This window comes from Apostichopus japonicus, chromosome 8 (genome assembly GCF_037975245.1).
Source record: "Apostichopus japonicus isolate 1M-3 chromosome 8, ASM3797524v1, whole genome shotgun sequence".
NCBI lineage: Eukaryota > Metazoa > Echinodermata > Holothuroidea > Aspidochirotida > Stichopodidae > Apostichopus > Apostichopus japonicus.
The window spans coordinates 3704013-3724084 of NC_092568.1; the positions used below are offsets into that span (position 1 = coordinate 3704013).

Here is a 20072-nt window from a genome sequence, read left to right on the forward strand (position 1 = left end):
AGTGTAATGGTACATCAAAATAGTGGTTCAGGACATTTATATTGGTGAACAACCAGAAGTCTAGATCTATGGAGTCATTGACTCCTCAATGCATTTTGCATTCTGGTTTTGACTTAAGGCCAAGGAGTTGATAGTAATTACATATTTCTTTGAGAACATGTCATGAATTCAACATATGAGATGTTGAATTTCCTAACCTCTGTTGATTGCAAAGTTCTTGAATTAATAGCATTGAAAGTTGTTAGTACCTCACAGGTGTATTTGGCACAATCATATGTCTAGTGGTCTCGCTGAGACGTTTCAGCGGGTCCTCCACCTGCCTTCGATGCTGCTGTTTCCATATTTATCTCATTTAACATTACCATGGCACGGCACGGCATGGTTGATATTGATATGTTAAATTAAATGTAAGACAGGAAAACAATTTAGCGTTCCGTATATATTGCCATCATATACGTGCTTAAGTGTGTGCACGCCATATTCTCTCCTTTTAATGCTGACTCTGATCGTTAACTGATATAGTTTACAATCGATGAGTTAGGAGGTCAGCATTAAAGTCAAAGCTTTATATTATTTAAGTTTCTATACACAATTTATTCGTCAGGGTACTGAAGTGATAAGTAAGTGTTATGGTACCTACCTGTCTATTTACTATCATATTTATCATCTTCATTATTTATAACTTTGGTATATTACATTTTATGATATTCCAAAGTAAAGTTTCGATTTGAGGCCTCGTTCTTATTGGTCGGTATTGTCATGTGACCTTCTTTGTAGGTGTCTGGAATTTTAACTTTGCTAACAAACTTGTTTGTTCGATATTGGGGGAAACCAGCAGTATCTGGTACAAACGCAGTTTGTATTTTAAGAAATTTAACGCAGCTGTACCTGCATCAACACTTACTATACTATTTACGGTTGTATCCTACTAAAAAACAAGGATGAAAATAAAGTACATGTGTACATTGTAGGCAGTTAATCCGAGAAAATCACCAGCTGAAGAATGTAGCTATAATTAGCTGAACAAAGCTGGTCATCATCACTATCCTTTAATTAAAAGAACATTACTATCCTTACTATGGCGAAATTACTTTATACCAGTTGTCACGCTTTTATTTTTAGTGGGTGGTGGGGGGGGGGGTATTGCGATGAAGGGCGGGGGTCAGACGAGGAGTGGGGAGTTTGTCAGGTGCCAAGTACCAAGGTACCAAGATGAAAGGACCACATTTCTTCTCTTAAAACTATATATGTCATGCATTTCAGTGGGCACAATTTTGCATATGTCATCACCCAATGTTATCATCATACCAACTTCAGTTGATACAATATGACACTCTCATAAATTTCTCATAAATATGCATTCGGTCAAGTACAATATGAGTAACTCCAATAGAAAAGTTAATGTTAGCACAATAGCTAAATGGAACTATCCAAAACTGAGTCCAGAAAAATGTAGGCTTGAAAAGATTCTGGCCCCAAAACGTCCAAACCAAAATTTGGGGTCCACATGGGCCTAAAATAATAGCTGTGAACCAACAGTCAGGAACAATAGGGCACACCTCACTACACTCTTAAAACACCTGGGTCATATTCATGACCCAAACGCAGGGTCGATGGTCTTATAACCCAATTTGGGTTGTACCATACACTAAGCTGACCCAATGCTAAGTCCGAAACTGACTTTCATCAACGAGTCAAAATAATATTGGACTAAGATTGGTCAACATTATAGGAATATGAGTGCATCATGTCAGATCAGCCAATTAACGAACACACATTGACCGTCTGATAATATTGGCCCTTCGCGCGCCATAGACAAATTGGCTGTAGGACAAGTTTGCTGACAGAGCGAACATGATCAGAAGCACAGATGGATTCGTTTGTGAAAGGTAAATTAGAAGAATGGGGCTTGATGGAATGGGCTAATTCATTTCAAGGTATGGTATCATGTGCAAATATCTTTCTTATATGTAATTAAATTTCAAGAAATGCTGACGTAGCATACGAAGACATAACGTAAGGCTAAGTCGGTGACTGAATTCGTAGTCGTACTAGCCTATGGGCTAACGCTAAGCCATAACATAGGCTAGGCCTAACGTAGACTAGGCCTGTAAACATTACACTATTGCAGTGTGCTATCTTGTTAGGCAATGTAGTTTCTTTAAAATATTGTGATGATGTATACATGTACGGAACCTCTACTAGGCTCTAGTATCTGATATACAAATCCACAATCCTGATATGAATATTGGGCCCCTAATGGTTGAAATTGTAAAATATGGAGCTAATTAATGTTCAGAAAGTTCTGTCCAAGTTGTTAAACGGACCCGTTTAGCCTAGTCACTGCCAGTTAGCTTACGTACAAAAAATGCAAAGTTTTTAAATAGGCCTAAGAAGTAAGATGTCAATATATCCTATAGGGCCTAGGCCTATTAATAACGTTAGGATCGCCCGTGGATAGACCCATGGACTTGCACGAAGACCAAACATTATACCATATTTTTACATTTGCCGAACTGTATATTTAAAATAAATATGACGATGCACAATTGCATTCAGTAAGCATTGTTGACGATGCATAATTAAGCATTGTTGTGCCAAGTTTGGTAAGTAAATATGATTAGGCCCCTAGGCTAGGCCTACTTGCGATCATGAGGATGACGGCTAGATTTGGACAGGCCAATGGTTTTTTTTTTTTTTTTTTGTACACACAGGCAGTGGCGTAGCTAGGATTTTTTGAGTGGGGGGCCATGGGGGGGCTGTTCTTTCTTGTGGGGGGGGGGGGGGCCGGAGGTTACTATCTAAGCGGAGCGCCACCTTGGTTGGCGCGGAGCGTACAGAGAAAATTTGAGATTTCAGCACCCCCCAGATCGCAGGAGATGGCACCTGTGAGGCAAAATAGCAACCAAAAAGATGTGCAACTTTGGTGACAGAAATGCAAAAAAAGTTTTTTCTCTTTCATGCTGACTGGCCTTGCCAACTCAGCCAGACTTTAACTTGAGGGAAGTTGGCATCATTTGTCGTTTCAAGGTGTCAAGGCCTTTCTCCCAACTCAAACCCCTGTGGGCTACCGGTAGTAGGTTTGCAGGATATGCCCACATGTGGACTTAAATAGCATTAGAGGAAGGGGATGGAAATCTATCGATGTTTCGGTAATGGTCCACATTGGTGGCTCGGTGCTAATTAGGCCATTTATTGGGTTTCTTGAGGCAGCTGTCATCAGAATCTGGGTTTTTGTGCCAATCGATGACCGATAACATGTATTGGTATGTAAATTTCTTCTTCATACATCTATAGCAACACTCTAAAAACAAATGAGTGGATTTCATTCCATTGGAGTGATCGCTCGGCGCACTTCAAATTAAGAGTGAAATTTAACTCTATTGGAGTTAACCCTCACTCCTAATATGAGTGAATATAACTCTATTAGGAGTTAAGATTTACTCCAATGGAGTGGAAATTCACTCTTATACCGGAAGGTGCTCAGTGATCACTCCCATGGAGTGAAATTCACCTATGTTTTTATCAGTGCAGTACAGTGCATATCATCATAGACGTACGTACGTACTACGTACGTTCGTATATCAGACGCACTCGATACCCACACGATACGATACGGTCCTGGAGAAACAATTTCCACTCATCATATTTTAAGGCGATACAGTAGTGAGTAGTGAACAGGCACAGCCACATGTTTGCAGGAATTTCAGAATTCCCAATTTTTATATCTCTACCAGTAGTGGAAAATCATGTTTCGACAGTTTCGTGGGCATAAAAAAAGTTGTTTTGTGGAATATTCAATGACATATCAGGGGCGGATGCAGGATTTGTGACAGGGGGGGGGGTCTGACTGGTCCAGCCGCGCCTGAACGTAAGACTATCTAAGAGGAGCGCCATCATCGGTTGGCGCGGAGCGTACAAGCAAATTTTTGGCTTTACAAACCCCCCAGATGGCCGGAAACGGCACTTCCCGAGTATTCTAAGTTGCATGTACCTAGCCTGAAAATATGGATCTCATGTCTGCAATTTCTCAATTGATGAGAAAAAACAATCTATGAAATATGGTATTACATATCAGATGAGTTGAGATGATACAAAAATCATAATGCCTTTAGCCCCCAATCCCCTCCCGTTCCGTCACCACTGTTTGATGCAGGGCCGGATCCAGGATTCTGGAAGGGTGAGGGGTTTGCTCATGAAAAATTCGTTAGCGCATCCTAGCAGCCTACCGCTCTGTAACCTCACCGCCCAAAAAAATTCAAACACCACCGTCTGAAAATTGAGATTGTTAGGCATTTTTGGCACGTGTAGCACGCGTGCACACTATAGTTCATTTGACGGAAAAGACACACCTGGATAACTTGTGAGGATAACCGCTTTTCTGACGTCCTACATGTTTAAAATTGGCGTTTAATTTAATTATTTTTTTCTCTCTCTTTTTTTTTTCTCTTTTTTTTTGGTCAAGAGCAGGGGGGTCCGGACCCCCTGGACCCCCCTGGATCCGCGCCTGTATATATTCATTTGACTCGAGGCAATATATGAATACCTGATACCTCGGCCCAGTACAAACGGAGCCAATCTTTTGATAGATTGTTGCGCTAGGTGGAAGCACTGAACATATTGTCAGCAGCTATCGATATCGCGCAGCACAACAAGGTTCGTGGTGTATGGTCGCAATCGTCGCATCGACCATTGCCATGCCATGCTGTGTGACCATTCTCATGATTACTACAGATATTGTATTATTCTTCTTCTGCCAGATGCAGACGGGAAAATTGTGTAACTCTATTTCCCAAATTATTGAAGAAAAAAAAAAATTATTTTTTTATTTTTTATTTTTTTACAACATTTTTTTTTACAACATTCCCAGTGGGGGGGCCAGCCGATTTCATGGGGGGGCCTCGGCCCCCCAGGCCCCCCCGTAGCTACGCCACTGCACACAGGGCAGCTACTGTAGTGTGAAGCATTTGCAATATGCGTAATGTACGTAGGCCTACAGTAGCGTTCAGCTACTAGTTTAGCCTAACGTTAGGCCTGGGCCCTACTGCGTATAGTGTTATAGGCCTAACGTTAGATATGGAACAAGCGCCTGTAAACAAAAAAATCATCAGAGTTTTTACCAGAATTTTAGGGTTAGTCCTAAATAACAAAAATAGCTTAGTTAAATAGCTAATGTTACATCTGATTAAGCAGTAAGTGCACTAACATACACTAGCTTATCAGACTACCGAACGAAAGGCAAAGAAGATCAAAAAAGAGGCAGAACTTGGAATAAATTTACAACAATTTCATTTGAAAATTTCTTGGCAATGAAAATTTTGAATAATCATACAAAATTAACATTTAGGCCTAGCCTAGAATGTTAGGCCTATGCTAGGTCTATTTGATCAAGATGTGAAAAAACAGCCTGTTTTGCATATATTAAGGTTGAAAATAAGTAGGCCTAGCAGATCTTATTTGTTCATAGCGTGAGCACGTTGCTATATGGTAATATTGGAACGTATTGTTAGGTAGCCTACAGTAGGTTTATATGCATTATTTGGGCCCCCGCAGTATTCGGGCACTTTGATACCCTACAATAAATACTTGTATATTAATTCTACAAATTAAGTACGTACAGTTAAGCGGGGGGGGGGGGGTGTTGTTGTAACAAGTAAGTAGCACAGGGTACCTGTATACTGTGCACTTTTCAGCTCAATTGCTTCAACATTCATTGAAAATATTCAGATTATGATGCCAGCACCAGACAAACCTCAATCTATATAGGCCCTGGCATAATCGTCAGGGTTCGAAATACGTGGTAGTTCAGTAGGTAGCCCTAGACAACCAAATATACGTTGGACTACCAGAACTGTCAGAACACTGAATAGCAGTAGTCCGATTGGCTACCAAAATTTCCCAACATGAAAGCTATTATCTGTGATAAATTATTTTCACCCACACAAGTACGTACAGTTAAGCGGGGGGGGGGGGGTGTTGTTGTAACAAGTAAGTAGCACAGGGTACCTGTATACTGTGCACTTTTCAGCTCAATTGCTTCAACATTCATTGAAAATATTCAGATTATGATGCCAGCACCAGACAAACCTCAATCTATATAGGCCCTGGCATAATCGTCAGGGTTCGAAATACGTGGTAGTTCAGTAGGTAGCCCTAGACAACCAAATATACGTTGGACTACCAGAACTGTCAGAACACTGAATAGCAGTAGTCCGATTGGCTACCAAAATTTCCCAACATGAAAGCTATTATCTGTGATAAATTATTTTCACCCACACTCATAATGTGTAAATCTTTTCCATAGAAATATTGTATATTGTATATATCATGAATCATCATTGTGTAAAAAAATTATAGGAAAAAAATGTTCACAGTCCAAGTCTGGGCACAAAAAAATGCTTTCTGTGCAGACTTGTCACATATTTCATCCTTTTTCAGATTAATCTGGACTTTGAAGTCATCAAGCCAAAGTGTGGGGACAAATTGTTCCTGTTATGGACACCTGCACTCGCTAGGAACCTACTGCATTATGCTGACAAGCAAAATGGTTGGTCTCGACACCTGGGGATTGTTCAAGACAGCAGTCAACTATCAGGTAACTAAGTTGCAATAACTTAACCCAGGTAAAATGCATGTGAACTGTTTTCATGTGACACTGCCAGTGATGTGTTAGTGGGCCCCTGGTTGAGCTTCACCTCAGTCAGGGGAAATAATGAAAATGGTGTGTATTTGGAGGAGGGGTCAGTCAGGGGATTAAGGTGGCAGTCAGATAACAGAATAGTGTCAAGTATTATGCCTGATTGCCATGTGTCAGTACACAGTGCCTCAGGTCTGGCATGGGCACAACCCTGCACAGTCAACATAGATGACATCGGATTTGTTATAACAAATGTTTTCTATTCTCGCATCAGAATTCTGGTAATATTGTCTTGCTTCTTGGACGAACATTCATTGGCCTGGCATCCACCCAACTTTGGATCACAATCAGAAATGCTGCTGAAAAATTAGTGGATTTGTAGAGCCGTCAGAGATCCTATCCACACTATATAATGCATATTGTTCCACTGAAAGACATTTTTTTAACTGATATATCATCATATATTACAACAAATGTGTTTGTCACGAACGACTTTATTCATTGTACGTGTATTCAGTATATGCTGGTCAGGGTGATAAGTAGGTCACTCGTCGTGACTGACAACTTGTGCGTTTTTTTCTGGAAGCGTCGAGAAATGATGGCGCTATTCGGTATTAACGAGTGCAAATTTCCAGAACATACGGGAAGTAATTTTTAGCAGGTGACCGGATATCGTCGACCAATGAACGATGCACTATCTGTCGTATCTTCGAGACATGGATGATTCTCGATGTTTTTCCGTCAGGATTCCTGGAAGAGAATTTTCGGGAGATTAAACCCGGCTATATAAGAAGAGATATTTTCGGTGATGAGGAGTTTAGTTCAGAGTTTTCCGATCTATTGTAAAAAGAAATTCATCTGAGATAAAAGAATAATCGAGAGGACGGACGGAGGAACCGGTGGACTGTTTGTTTATTAGATTGGTGCGTCGTTTAACCGGGACAGGCGTGACTTCGGCAGAGTTTTTCGGAGTTCACCCAGGAGGAAGCCATCCTTGGGATACAAACGTTGAGTCGAATTGGACCAGCGGGGAACGGTTTTGCTCCTGACCAAGTCACGGGATACCAGCCTACGAGGGAGCCTAATCCCGACATCGTTGTTGGTGACGCAAGGAGGTCAGAACAGCTACGAAAGGAACCGAGAGCCGGCACGCGCCGCGTAAGATAAGTTAAGTAATCTTTCAAAAATTTAACGGCCGTATAATATTGTAAAATCTGTCTGTAATATTCCAAATTTCTAGTACCAATAATCCTTGTACAAATCAGTAGAGATCGTATCATTGTAAATATATCGTTTTTGTTAACTTTCAGAAACCTCTCAGTAGTCTTTTGGTCCTTTGAGTTTACTTCCCTGAATCTATCTAAAATTTTATTTTTATCGGCTTTGAAGGCCAAAGGAAAAACCCGGGGTCGCAACAGAGGGGGCGCTAGAGGGTGCCATTTTGTATTATCCCACGGAAGTTGTGACAGTGTTAGCTTATAACACGGGCATAATCAGTGCCTCCATGAGTGTTAAGTCTGTGAATCTTTCCCCAAGGTTCTTATTTTCCCTCTTTACAGATGATGAGGTATGCAACATTGCACTGCAGTGCATTCCATGCATTCTACCTGTTGGGTCACAGAAGGTGAAGGGCAAAGGAAAACAGGCTACAATTGAAGGAACCGTAACTTCATTTGTGGATTTGCAAAAGGTGAGCTGAAAGCTAAATTTGAAGTAGAAAAATTCCTGTTATTAGATCATCGTCGGTTACAGGTTCATCTAGGAAAATTGACAGATGATACAATTATGGATGAAACAGGCAAAGAGCTTGCCTTCTCTTCTCGAGCAGTGTACATCGATTGGTGAGACAAGACATTCATCAATTACAATCCCACCCTGCTCCTAGAACCACCATTTTATGTTCCCATCTGAAAGATATGAATGATGCATTCAGCCACTTTCCCAAGGGGAATGGTGGAAGGGGACTATCAAAGCATCGGTCACTAATGCTCTGCAGCTGTGCCAATCAAATTCCCGAAGAACCTCACCAGCCCCAGAAATTGTGAAAACATTACCCACTAGCAAGTTCTCACGCAGACCACTGCACCAGGTTGCATTGTACAAACCCTAAACCAAATTTATTACAGGTAAAGTTGTAACAATGATTTCTTCATTGCAGTATACACATGATATATGAATACATATATGTATATAAATGTGAATGCAGAATATGTTGAGTGTGCAGTGGAAGAGTGTACAATCTAATTCACACCAATCGGATAGGACATTGTGGTATTCCAGGCAGTATGGTGGGATATTATAATTGTCTTGTTAACTTTTGAACACTGTTCATCCATAATCAATTGTCCAGGGTTCCTACAAAAAACCTTGTTCTCAGTACAATGCATAAAATACCTGGCACCTCTATAACCCTCTATGAAATTGTGGCACTATTCATCACTGAAGTTGTGAAATGCTAAATATTGCACATCCTTAATCAAGGATATTGCCTGACACTTAAACAAAATAATGCATATATAATTTGTACAATTATTTACATGATCACTTTTTCATTTTCATCATTTGCGGTCCTATCTGCGTGTCACCTATTTACACGTCTTCGAGTTACTTCAGAAGATCATTTGTTTCACTAATTCTAATATCCGAAATCTTCACATTTGCATGTATTACCCACAGTGCCGACGACTCAATACATATAGGCTAAGGGAAGAAATGTTGTTAATTTCGGTGACAATATTCAAAGTGTAACGGCATATTGCTCTACATACGTAATTCGACAGCACTTATAGGTACAAGATTCATGAAGCGATATTGTTTATCTCATTTTATCTTTATTTTTGCTTGGCAACCATCTTAACTTTCAAAATTAAAATCCCGTTAACAAAAAACATCAAATGCTTTCCATAAATTTAATATTAAATGAAATACAAACGTTATTAAATTAATCATTCAAGTCCAATAAATGATACTATGGTAGCCTGTACCTTTCCGAAATAATTACCTTGATATTTTCCTTAAAACTATATTCGTTAATGTTAAAATAATCTTTAAAATACTTACGCAAACTAAACACATATGGAATGGCTTTAAATTGCTAGCATTTAAATATATGTTCCTTTACTAAAATTATTCAACGTTAGCTACCTGGTCACACCCCCACAAAAAAATAGGTTTATTTTAATGTTTGCGCAGATACACAAACGCTGTGAATATAATTACAAAGTACAAATATAAACTTGCAATAAAATGAAAATGTGTTAGATTTTCTCGATGTCATTGTGGCAAAATGTACAGTTCACTGTAAGGCGTTTATAAAACAAATATAGGATAAATTATATGGAGAATAATATACTGAAACCATTTAATTTGAACGTTGGTAGAACAACGGAAAGGAATGGAGTATAATATCTAGCCCACGATGATTGCGATATATCCAGAGATTTTCCAGAGATTTTCTTTTGAACTCGGATTGCTATAAGAGTTTACTGTAAACAGATTTACACGTTAAATAATTACGGTGTAACATCATACTGCTTAACCTATATACCGGGGTTTGGAATGCTATGGTGTAGATTATTAAAAAAGTTACTCCATGCCGTCGTAATATAGTGAATAAGCCAATGGTATTCAAGAAAATGATTACTAATGCCCAAAATACTAACCATATGGCATTAGACGTAGAAAGTACCCTTTTCTTATCAATCTTATACAAAGTAGATGCCCTTTCTGAACCGATGAGAGTAAGAACGGGTTGATTGATTACTAAAATTATTATTCCACGACTGACTCAGAGTTAATGTGTCATTTTTCCTTTTCCCCCAGTGAAATCCCCTGTTTACAAAAATATTGGGCTGAGGCTAACACATCTTTCCAAAATTCATTCTACTCAAGTTAATTTGCATTCCTGTTAACATCATTCCCATACTTAAATATTCAATGTATCTTGATAAATAACAAGAAACATGTCCCTGACAACCGCTTTTTAACATACGTGCAAAACATGCAACAATAAGTGCAACGAACACAGTGTATGGATACGTCAACCATTCTTAATACCACCTTCAGAGTAATCTTGAATAATATAGATTCGACTTTACACGATCTGGTTTCTGTAAACACAAATAATTAAAACAAAATATATACCTTTAAGTGCAACGCAATGTATGGCTATGTCAATCATTTTTAATACCACCTTCCAGAATACTCTTGAATAATATAGTTTCGACTCAAACGATCTGTTTTTTTTACCGTCATACTTCAGTATCGATGTCAATGTTGAAGGTAATGCCAAGGATGTAAAATCCTCTCCAAAAACCCAATAAATATCGTTCAAAAACATTTGAAAACCAGTCAATGTTCCTGCTCCCACTAACATGGACTTACTAATATTCATTTTTAAACCTGAAAATTCCACGAAAAAGTGATTGAGTAAATTGCGAAAACATCGTTCGTTCGCTTCGACAAAGAACCTGGTGTCATCAGCATAAGGAGTCATTTTATATTCTTTTCCACCGATATCAATACCTCGAATGGAATCATCATTGCTTATTAAAACATTCAATAGCTGAGTACATAATTTAAAAATATATGGGGATAGTGGGTCTCCTTGCCGGCATCCTCTTTCAACAGGAAACTATTGTGATGGAAACCATTGATGAGGACAAAAGAGGAAGCACAGTTATAAAATGTTTCAAAACACTTGAAGATATGTGTTTTTCATTCGTTTTTAAAGTATGTTTTCATGTCTATATTTCTAGTGCTGACGACATTCGTCACGTCATGAAGACGTATGGTGATACTCTTCCCACCGAGGATGTTGAAGAAATGCTGAGAGTTGCTGGGGTAGATAACGATGGAAATATTGATTACATGGGTAATTAATTGATTTTTCTCAATACAAATTAAAATGACTAAAAGGAATATATAGTAGCTAACGTCATATAAATTATTTGTAAGTCAACTTGGAGATTGCAATCGGCATCGAAGGTCTACCATCAAGTTGTGAAATCTCTCAAAATAAGGATGAACGAATATCTATATAGTTAACCCAAGTATACACTATCCGGTATATAGCTCCCGAATGTTTTCTTTACTTGAGTGTATTAATATTACCCTTAAAAGTACAAGTACTGTGAATTATTAAAAAGAAGGACTAAATGTGCCTTATAGTTGCGAGTAAGAACCACGCTACATTTGTACATGGTAAAATACTGAATGACATAAGATGAAGAACGAAAGATTTAGACTATTAAAAAGTGTCTAATTCCACCCCTTTTTCTATTGAAGTTACGTCATGAAACTAGAATATATTATTCTTTGTCAAATTTCTCATGGAGCCCGTGTTCATTTACCACAGTTTCTTTCAAGTTCTTTCAAGTCAACAGATCAAACAACATCTTTATATAAAATCGCAATCAGCTTGCAGTCTGAAACTAAAGACAATCCAAGATTAACTTCCATTAGATCTCGTAATAACTAACAACCGTCCACACCACATTATTGCTTATTCATGGCCAACGTTTAAAAAAAATATACGAATATCAGGAAGTGATTCATGTAACTGATTTATATTTCACAATGCAAACGATACACTGCGTGGTATTGAACTAACGAACTTGGAAGTTCGTACATGCGCCATATAACCGCAATATAATGACGGATTTGATTTCCAAGTATTATATAGCAAATGAACTCAGAGGTCAGGTTTATAACACACAGAATATGGGACAAGTACCGGATATTTCGAGTACATCATCATTGAGTATTGCCTCCGAAGTTAACAGCCTTCCCAGTTCACTGTGTCAAATAGCACCAGTTACATGTCATACGTAAATTACGACTTTAGACATTGCCTACATGTGTTAAATATCCGCAATATAATGACAATTTGATCTCCAAGTATTATATACCCAGCTAATATACTCAGGTTTATAACACACTGCATAGAGGAACCGAATGTGGGACAGACCCGACTCGGCTGGGGGCCAAACCGGATATTTGGTATACATCATCGTTGAGTATTGCGTCCGAAGTTAACAGCCTTCTCAGTTCACTGTGGCATATAGTACCAGTTACATATCATACGTAAGGAATAACTACAACCGTTCAACCAATCTATACCGTTAAATTGCTCGTTACAAGTAACAAGACTGCCGTTTTCGTTGAGGAGTACAAAATCCAAAGAAGGAACAAAACCTTAAAAACGTTAAGGAGTCTTAAATGTAAACAAGATGGATACGAACGGAGTTGAAGTTACGATTTTACCCACCGATTCGCCTGGTTACGTTTTTGAAGATCCGACACAAAGAACACTTTTGTCCGTTATAGTGATACTTGTGGCGGCTGTTGGCATTCCTGGGAATATATTGGTTATGATTGCTGTGACTTTTTCGAAAAGATTGCAAACCAAGACCAATTCATTTGTCGTGAATTTGGCGTGTTCTGATCTTGCTACGTGTCTCATCCTTCCGTTCCAAGTTGTCGCTTTGTTGAACGATAGTTGGCCGTTGCCAGACCCGTTGTGCACGTTGGTTGCTGGTGTTTTCTGGGTTGGTCTTGGTAGCAGCGTTGTCAACCTCGCCTTAATCGCCTTTAACCGTTTCACATTAATAACTAAATCTCGTACTCGCTACGACCATGTATATTCAAAGAGAAATCTTGTCCTTATGTTAGTTTCAGCATGGATCATTCCGATCGTCCTGGTTACGGTCCCACCCTTGTGTGGCCTTGGAGGAATCGGCTACGCGGAGAGATATAAGATGTGTTCAGCTGACTCAACCCATCCTTTATCGGATGTTTACGCATTCATCAGCAGTGTTCTCGTTGAAGTTCCTTGTTTGATCATTATCATTACATGTTACGTCAAAATTTATCGATTCATTCGAGCTAAAAACCGAGAGCTATTTCCAAACAACGCGTCTAGAGGGGAAAGCAAGGGCAACGCCCAATCAGCGGCCTTCAAAAGACAAGTGAAAGTGACAAAGAACTTGTTTTTGGTGGTATGTTCGTATATCATATGTATAATGCCCTTTGCTATTGCCTGTTTGATACCACCCAGCTACCCTTCCATTCCTTGGGTGATGATGTTTCTTATTGCTAACTGTTGTGTGAATCCAATCATTTATGGACTATACCATCCTCAGTTTAGAGATGTATTTCGACGTATACTTTCGTGCAAGTTTAGACTTATTCCAGAGCCGTCGAATATTTTACAGTCTCTTACAACTGCATCGACAAGCGCTTGAGGAAGTAATGTGCCTTTTGGCTCTATAATTCAATCCGCAAATTAAAGGGATATTCTATACTGTGGTATTGGTAATGTGGCAAACATGGAATATCATATTCTCTATTCATTTGAGTACCGACAGACACTTTCATAACTGCAACTAAGTAATCATCGTGTAAAAGGTGCTCAATGAAGTTTTAAATTTTCTTGGAAATATTCGAGGGATTTTTTTACTGTTAGAAATACTTTTCACAGATTTTCTGTGTTTCGTTTGGAAGAAACAAGCGACAGTCATTTGGCCTTAGAAATATTATGTGACAATACGTTCAGTATTTTTCTACTTACTGATTATGTAGCGCCTGATCACGATACTGGGGAGGGGTTGTAGCAACACCTTCCCACAGAAATTATTTTCTGCCTGGCCAAAGCGACGGTGGTCAGGAAAATGTTGCGTTTTGTGAGGAAAATCAGCGGAAAAATTGTTGGGGGAACTTCTAAGATCTCAGTAGGGAGAAACGTGATGTCACAATGGGTGCGTGCTGGTGTGCTGAGGGGACTGGGGGGGGGGGTGTGCTTCTAAAATATATGGGCGTCAGGCCAATGCCGATGTCGGAAAATTTTTGAACCTTGTCATGACGATCATGACGATTATCGGGCAATAGTAATTGGGAACAAGTTCTAACATCTAACCAGGTCATTGATCCAGCCAGGATATCGTGTAGAAAGATGGTCACCAGTTTTGTCTGAAAGGTAGTTATGTCTGAGTATATTCAAAATGATTTACGATCATGAAAATAATAACAATTTTACGATTTAAGACAGATAGATATAGATTGATCGGTAGATATATTGATCGATAGTATATTCAACTTTATGATATCCCTAAAAGGGTAAAAAAAATCCCAATGATAAATATATTAATATAGTGTACATGAAAAAATAAACTGAGTTCCAAATAAAATAAGAAGGTGGTAAATCGTGGGTCTAAACATAACATTTCCATGATCTCAGATTATCATCGGATCATCATATGTCGTTTCCATGCAGGAATTTTGCATGTTACTTGGATATTTACTGTTTTTGCTATACTTGAGCTGCATATTTTCGTCACGGCTCACTACCAGTTTTTCCACACAATAATTCTGGGCCTGTTGCTCTTTATTTGTTTATTAGTGACATGAGTCAAAGTGTTAATAATTGCTCGGCGGACATTTATGCATAATGATACAACATTTCATATGAAGGGCAAGTCTATAGATTATTTAAATTAAACTTAATGAGGATATGGTTAATGTTTGTTAGTGGTGCAAGAAAAAGTAATTGGTTATAAATAGTTATAAAACTATAAGCAAGTTGATTGGGTACAAGACAACGACTGCAATCTGTTCCAAATAACAAATAAATGTTGCAGTCGAAGATTCTTTAATTGAAAGTGTATGCTGCGTAAAGATTTTGGGCGTAAAAATCGACGATGAATTATCTTGGAATGAACAAAGTCGATTCTGTTTGCAAGCTCGTTTCCAGTAGATTGGCAATACGTAGACGTATAAAATTAAACCAATAATTGTATTCTATTTTACAATGGATATATTTTACCGATGTTTGAGTGTTGTAGTATAGGGTGTTTAGTATGGGGTATGAGTAATGCCAGAAATGTTCCCTAGACTTAGTCATCTACAGTCTACAGAAAGCTCTTATTCCAATGCAACATTTGATGATAGATCTGAAGACCTTTTTTAAAGCTTATTTGAACTAGTCCTCACCCGAAAAACATTTAAAAAGATCGACAATGGTGCATGTCTTCAAATGGTCTGGCTCCCTAAGATCCACCATACTACAACATTTATTCTGAGAGTGTGGTTAATAAATAATAACCAGCATCATCAGAAAAATTTTCCTTTGATTCTGCTAAGGAGTGGAACGAGTTATCAAATAAGTGTAAGGATACCAGTTCAGTTCAGTTCAGTCAATATATTTCGCATATACATAGACATACAAAAGCAGTGCAGTAATGGTATATACAGGATACTAGAAAAACATAAAATGCTCCAACTCCTTATAAATACCATTACACGTTTTATCCAGAACTTTATCTATCTTTTTTGCTCTTATCACTTCATCGTTTGTTCCATGGTGTATTGGGTTTTATGCAATTGTCAATTTTGTATATATTTTTTGTCTTTTTCATTTTCGTTTTATTGTTTACGTTTGATTCTATATTAGCTTTTATTATATATGATTACTATTTGTATTCTATTACAGTTTTTATATTTCAGGGCCTCGGGAGATTAGCTTTACCCTAACCGAGCCGGGCAGCCTTTAATGTGTAATAAAAAAAAAATTTATAAATAAAAGTATCCTACGTTGTACCGAGAAATATTGATATTGTATCTAAAAATGTCGAGGTCACGGGCTGTATTTCCAGTTTTCGACGTTTTTTCTCGACAATATGATGCTTTATCACCGTATTTGCGTTCGACAAGTTTTTGCAATAGCTTTTTGTTATATGACATAATAATTCGAAACTTCGACGGATTATGAGAGTAAAAATGGATCATTTGATCATTCATGTGTTCGTAAAGCGGTGTCAGCATCCACTGACGATAAATCAGGGAATATGATGCGTTATTTGAAATCAAGACAGGCTTCGTGTTGGGGCAAATTAAACGCGGCCAATACCCCCCCCCCCCCCCAACGCTATGCAGGCCTCGATCCTGAGTGATGCCCCAGCTCCTATATAGGCTATACCCATGGGCGTCAATCCGGGGGGGGGGGGGGACGGGGGGACACGTCCCCCACATTTCGATGGGTGGGGACACACTATCAAATGTCCCCCCCCCCCCCTCAGACATTTGGAAAAACAGTAGTGTCGTGGCTCTATTTGGTTAGGGCTTACACATCTCAGGATTCATATCATCGAATATCAATCAATGTTTCTGAATGGGGAATTCCACCCAGATAAGATCTCGTGAGTTGGTTCCCTGAGCTTTCCGACAATCTTAAGCTTAGTCTGCCTTTCATTCGAGGCCAGTTCCAGTCGTCGTCGGTTGAAGGGTATAGACAAACATTCAAGTCGATGAATTCAGCGGTACGGGCTATATATGTTTGGTGAAGTCGAAGCTCTCTGGCGGTTGCTGCTCGTGCCCCCCGCCAGTTCGACGGAAGTCGAGAGATCATTTAGTGATGTTAGCCGTTTGAAGACATGGCTACGGAGCACCATGACTCAACAGAGGCTGAACCATGTGATGGTGTGCCATATTCACCGCGAACGTCTAGCACAGTTGAAGCCTGAGGAGTTAGTAGAGAAGTTCTTTGGTTCCTCGGATTACAGACGCCGCATCTTCGGCGATTCCAATAGAAAACTAGTGCGCTCTGTCATTATTATAAGAGACATCACTTCATATCTAGAGCCAAAGCCTGTGCGTATTTGTTGTTAAGTTGTAGATGGTGTTTCAAAGACGGTGCCCGACCCCTAATATTGGGGAAATGAAATAGGGAGCATATTCCGTGGCAGCGCATCCCATGTTACCTTGTTGTTGAGTGATACCGGACTTTACTCCACAGTGAGACCACTAGGTACACACAGGGACGTCGCTAGAGGGTTGGGGGGGGGGTGTCTTACCCCCAAACTTGGTAAAACTGACGATAGTTGGAAAATTGGAGTGCGACAGTCATATTTACCACGTTTTCCTTGCCACTTTGAGAAATTGTATCTCGCGATTCTTATACTCCACCGTTCAAATCTTCGTATGATTTTGAATACCCCCCCCCAAAAAAAAAATGCCTAATAGAACTACCGTCAAATACCGAAAAATATAACCAACAATTTTCGCGCGCTTCCCGCGCGTTCCGCATGTTAATGTGCATATCATATAAGCATGCATCGGTTTTTACATCGCATGCCAATAACATACAATCATGTTCCGTGTTATTACCGTTCCATATTGGTTACAAATATTGGGGAAGTCGTTACAATATTAATGGTACTAATAATATAAGTTTAACGACTGAAAACACATTGCAAATTATCTTTCTTTCAGTAGGTGCCCAAAAAGTTATCAGCATATTGCCCGAATTTTCACAAAAAAATATTTGGTTGGGGTACAAATGTATCGAACAAAGTTCGCAACAAAAGTGCAGTCGCGAAAGATTTGGTGTATCGTTGACGGGTAGCGCGAGGGTGTGGGGGGGGGCGCACAAGACAGCAGTCGGAATTTTCTGGCTTCAAAACCCATCCAGTTGGATTTACAGCCACTACACCCCCCCCCCCCTCCAATCATCAGGCCTTAGCTCCGTCCCTGGGTACACGGTGGTTACATAGTACGCTCCGACCAGAATTTATCCGATTACCAGATGCAGATCCACCTAGCAACCGAGGTAACTTGGGTGAGGACTCCAACGAACAACCACTGATTTATTTTGATGCCTTCATCACTTTAGCCACCACTCACATGGGACCTATTTTAAGTCTGACAATGCATGCGCATGTGTGAGGTCCTGAAATATAATTAAAGTGGTTTGTCTTGCCATCCTTGTTTCAAATTTCACAGAAATGTATTCTCGTAGACCTAGCAATTAATTTAAACTGACACAGTCCCATTGGAATTGTGTCACGGGTGGCATTACAAGTCATTGGTGGTTTAACATGCTGGCGTATAACGACCTTTGGCCAAATTTGCGCTAAGCTCACTATACGAACTCGGATCTGGACTGTGCCTAATTAGTTAGTTATTTAAATTATTAATAATGGCGTATGAGGAAATGCACCATTTTGTGGTATGACTCCCAGGAGGGCAAGTCGAGAAACTCACATGTAGTCGCGGCTGTTAGCTTCCTTCGCCTATATGTCCGGGGACATTTTGGGACATCGTTCCTATAGGCCTATATCTGAGGCCCTGAGGTCATTCCTTGACCGACTTGGTGCAATACAATGTGCCCATTTCGAAATAAATTTATTCACAGATTGTTAGTTGTCATGGGTTCGAACAAATGAGGGGTTTTCTGTCCTGTTATAGTGGGCAAAATGGGGCTGGGGTTCCAGTTCGCAGCATCATTTGTCAACTTGCACTGGGTTCTAATGTTCATGTCAATTGGAATCACTAATAAAAGAAATAATCCACCAAAAATTAAGGTCGCATGAACTTTATTGCAGATTTACTGAGTGACGAATTTGTAATTTTCTCCCGAAATTACGCCACTAGATGGCTACTATCCAGCCTGGCAAGTGCCATCTCCAGCGATCTGGCAGGTATTGAAATCTGAAGTTTTCTTGTTACGCTGCGCGCCAACCGATGGTGGCGCTCCGCTTAGATAGTATACTTACGGCCGGAATACTCGAATCGATTACGCCCCCCACGTTTCAAATCGGATTGACGCCCCTGGCTATACCCATAGGCCTACTCACCCCCAACCCTTGCCTCAACTGTTATTCCTGCATTAGGAAGTTGGTACAGCCCAGTGCCCACTGTTTTGTTGTAGACTATACATACCCTGCTTTATAACCTGGTGGTTGCGATAACGATAACCAAAATGTTTTGGAGGGTCGCTAAAATACGGAAGAAAAACTATATAGTCGATATTTGTGGATAAAAGGTGGAAAATCTTGCACATAAATTACTTCAAAAGTTGCAACATAAAGCACCATTTTGCAAGTATCGCACTCTTAGTCTTAATTTACTGGAAATGTCTCAGCTGTGAGTGGGAGGGGGGATACCTCTTCCCCGTGGGCCCCTTTCGCAGGACGCACAATTACATTCGGCACTGGAGGGTCGCGCCAAGATGATCAAGATGAAAATTAAGAGGATGAAGCAACAATATTGAATGCTAGGGTTACATGCATTAGCCGCTGGTTTCAACATAGTAGAAAATCATCCACTTACTACGGTTTCACTTGCACATGTTATTGTTGTGAGGAAGTTGTGATGATGATCGGGAGTTGATTCCCTAATCCAGTCAGCTGATCTTGTCACGTCAAGCAGTGCACAGCATCGGGCTGAAGTTGGCGAACAATAACAGCGACCATTACCAGCGAACAATAAGAGCGAACACTAAGGGGAAAATGATACTACGGAGAAGTTTAAGGGCAATTCCAATGTTACAAGGGGAAAAGTAAAGTTTTAAAAACTAAACTAATTGACACACTTATTTAACAGAGTCATGGGTGTGTTATCAGACAATAAAAGTTTTCAAATTGTGCAAGTAATAGCTGGC

General features: G+C 39.5%; 1 protein-coding gene across 1 annotated transcript; it reads left to right on the top strand.

Moving 5' to 3' along the window:
* The first annotated feature begins 1798 nt into the window (after positions 1–1798).
* On the top strand, positions 1799–16564 carry LOC139971110 (melatonin receptor type 1A-like). Its single transcript, XM_071977312.1, has 4 exons — positions 1799–1937; positions 6439–6595; positions 8197–8327; positions 11395–16564. The coding sequence occupies exon 4, from the start codon at positions 12868–12870 to the stop codon at positions 13879–13881; it is 1014 nt and encodes a 337-aa protein (XP_071833413.1). The 5' UTR covers positions 1799–1937; positions 6439–6595; positions 8197–8327; positions 11395–12867; the 3' UTR covers positions 13882–16564.
* Positions 16565–20072: the final 3508 nt, after the last annotated feature.

What these genes read in the sequence shown, in the direction of transcription:
- LOC139971110 (XM_071977312.1), top strand. Translation starts at nt 12,868, where the DNA reads ATGGATACGAACGGAGTTGAAGTTACGATTTTACCCACCGATTCGCCT.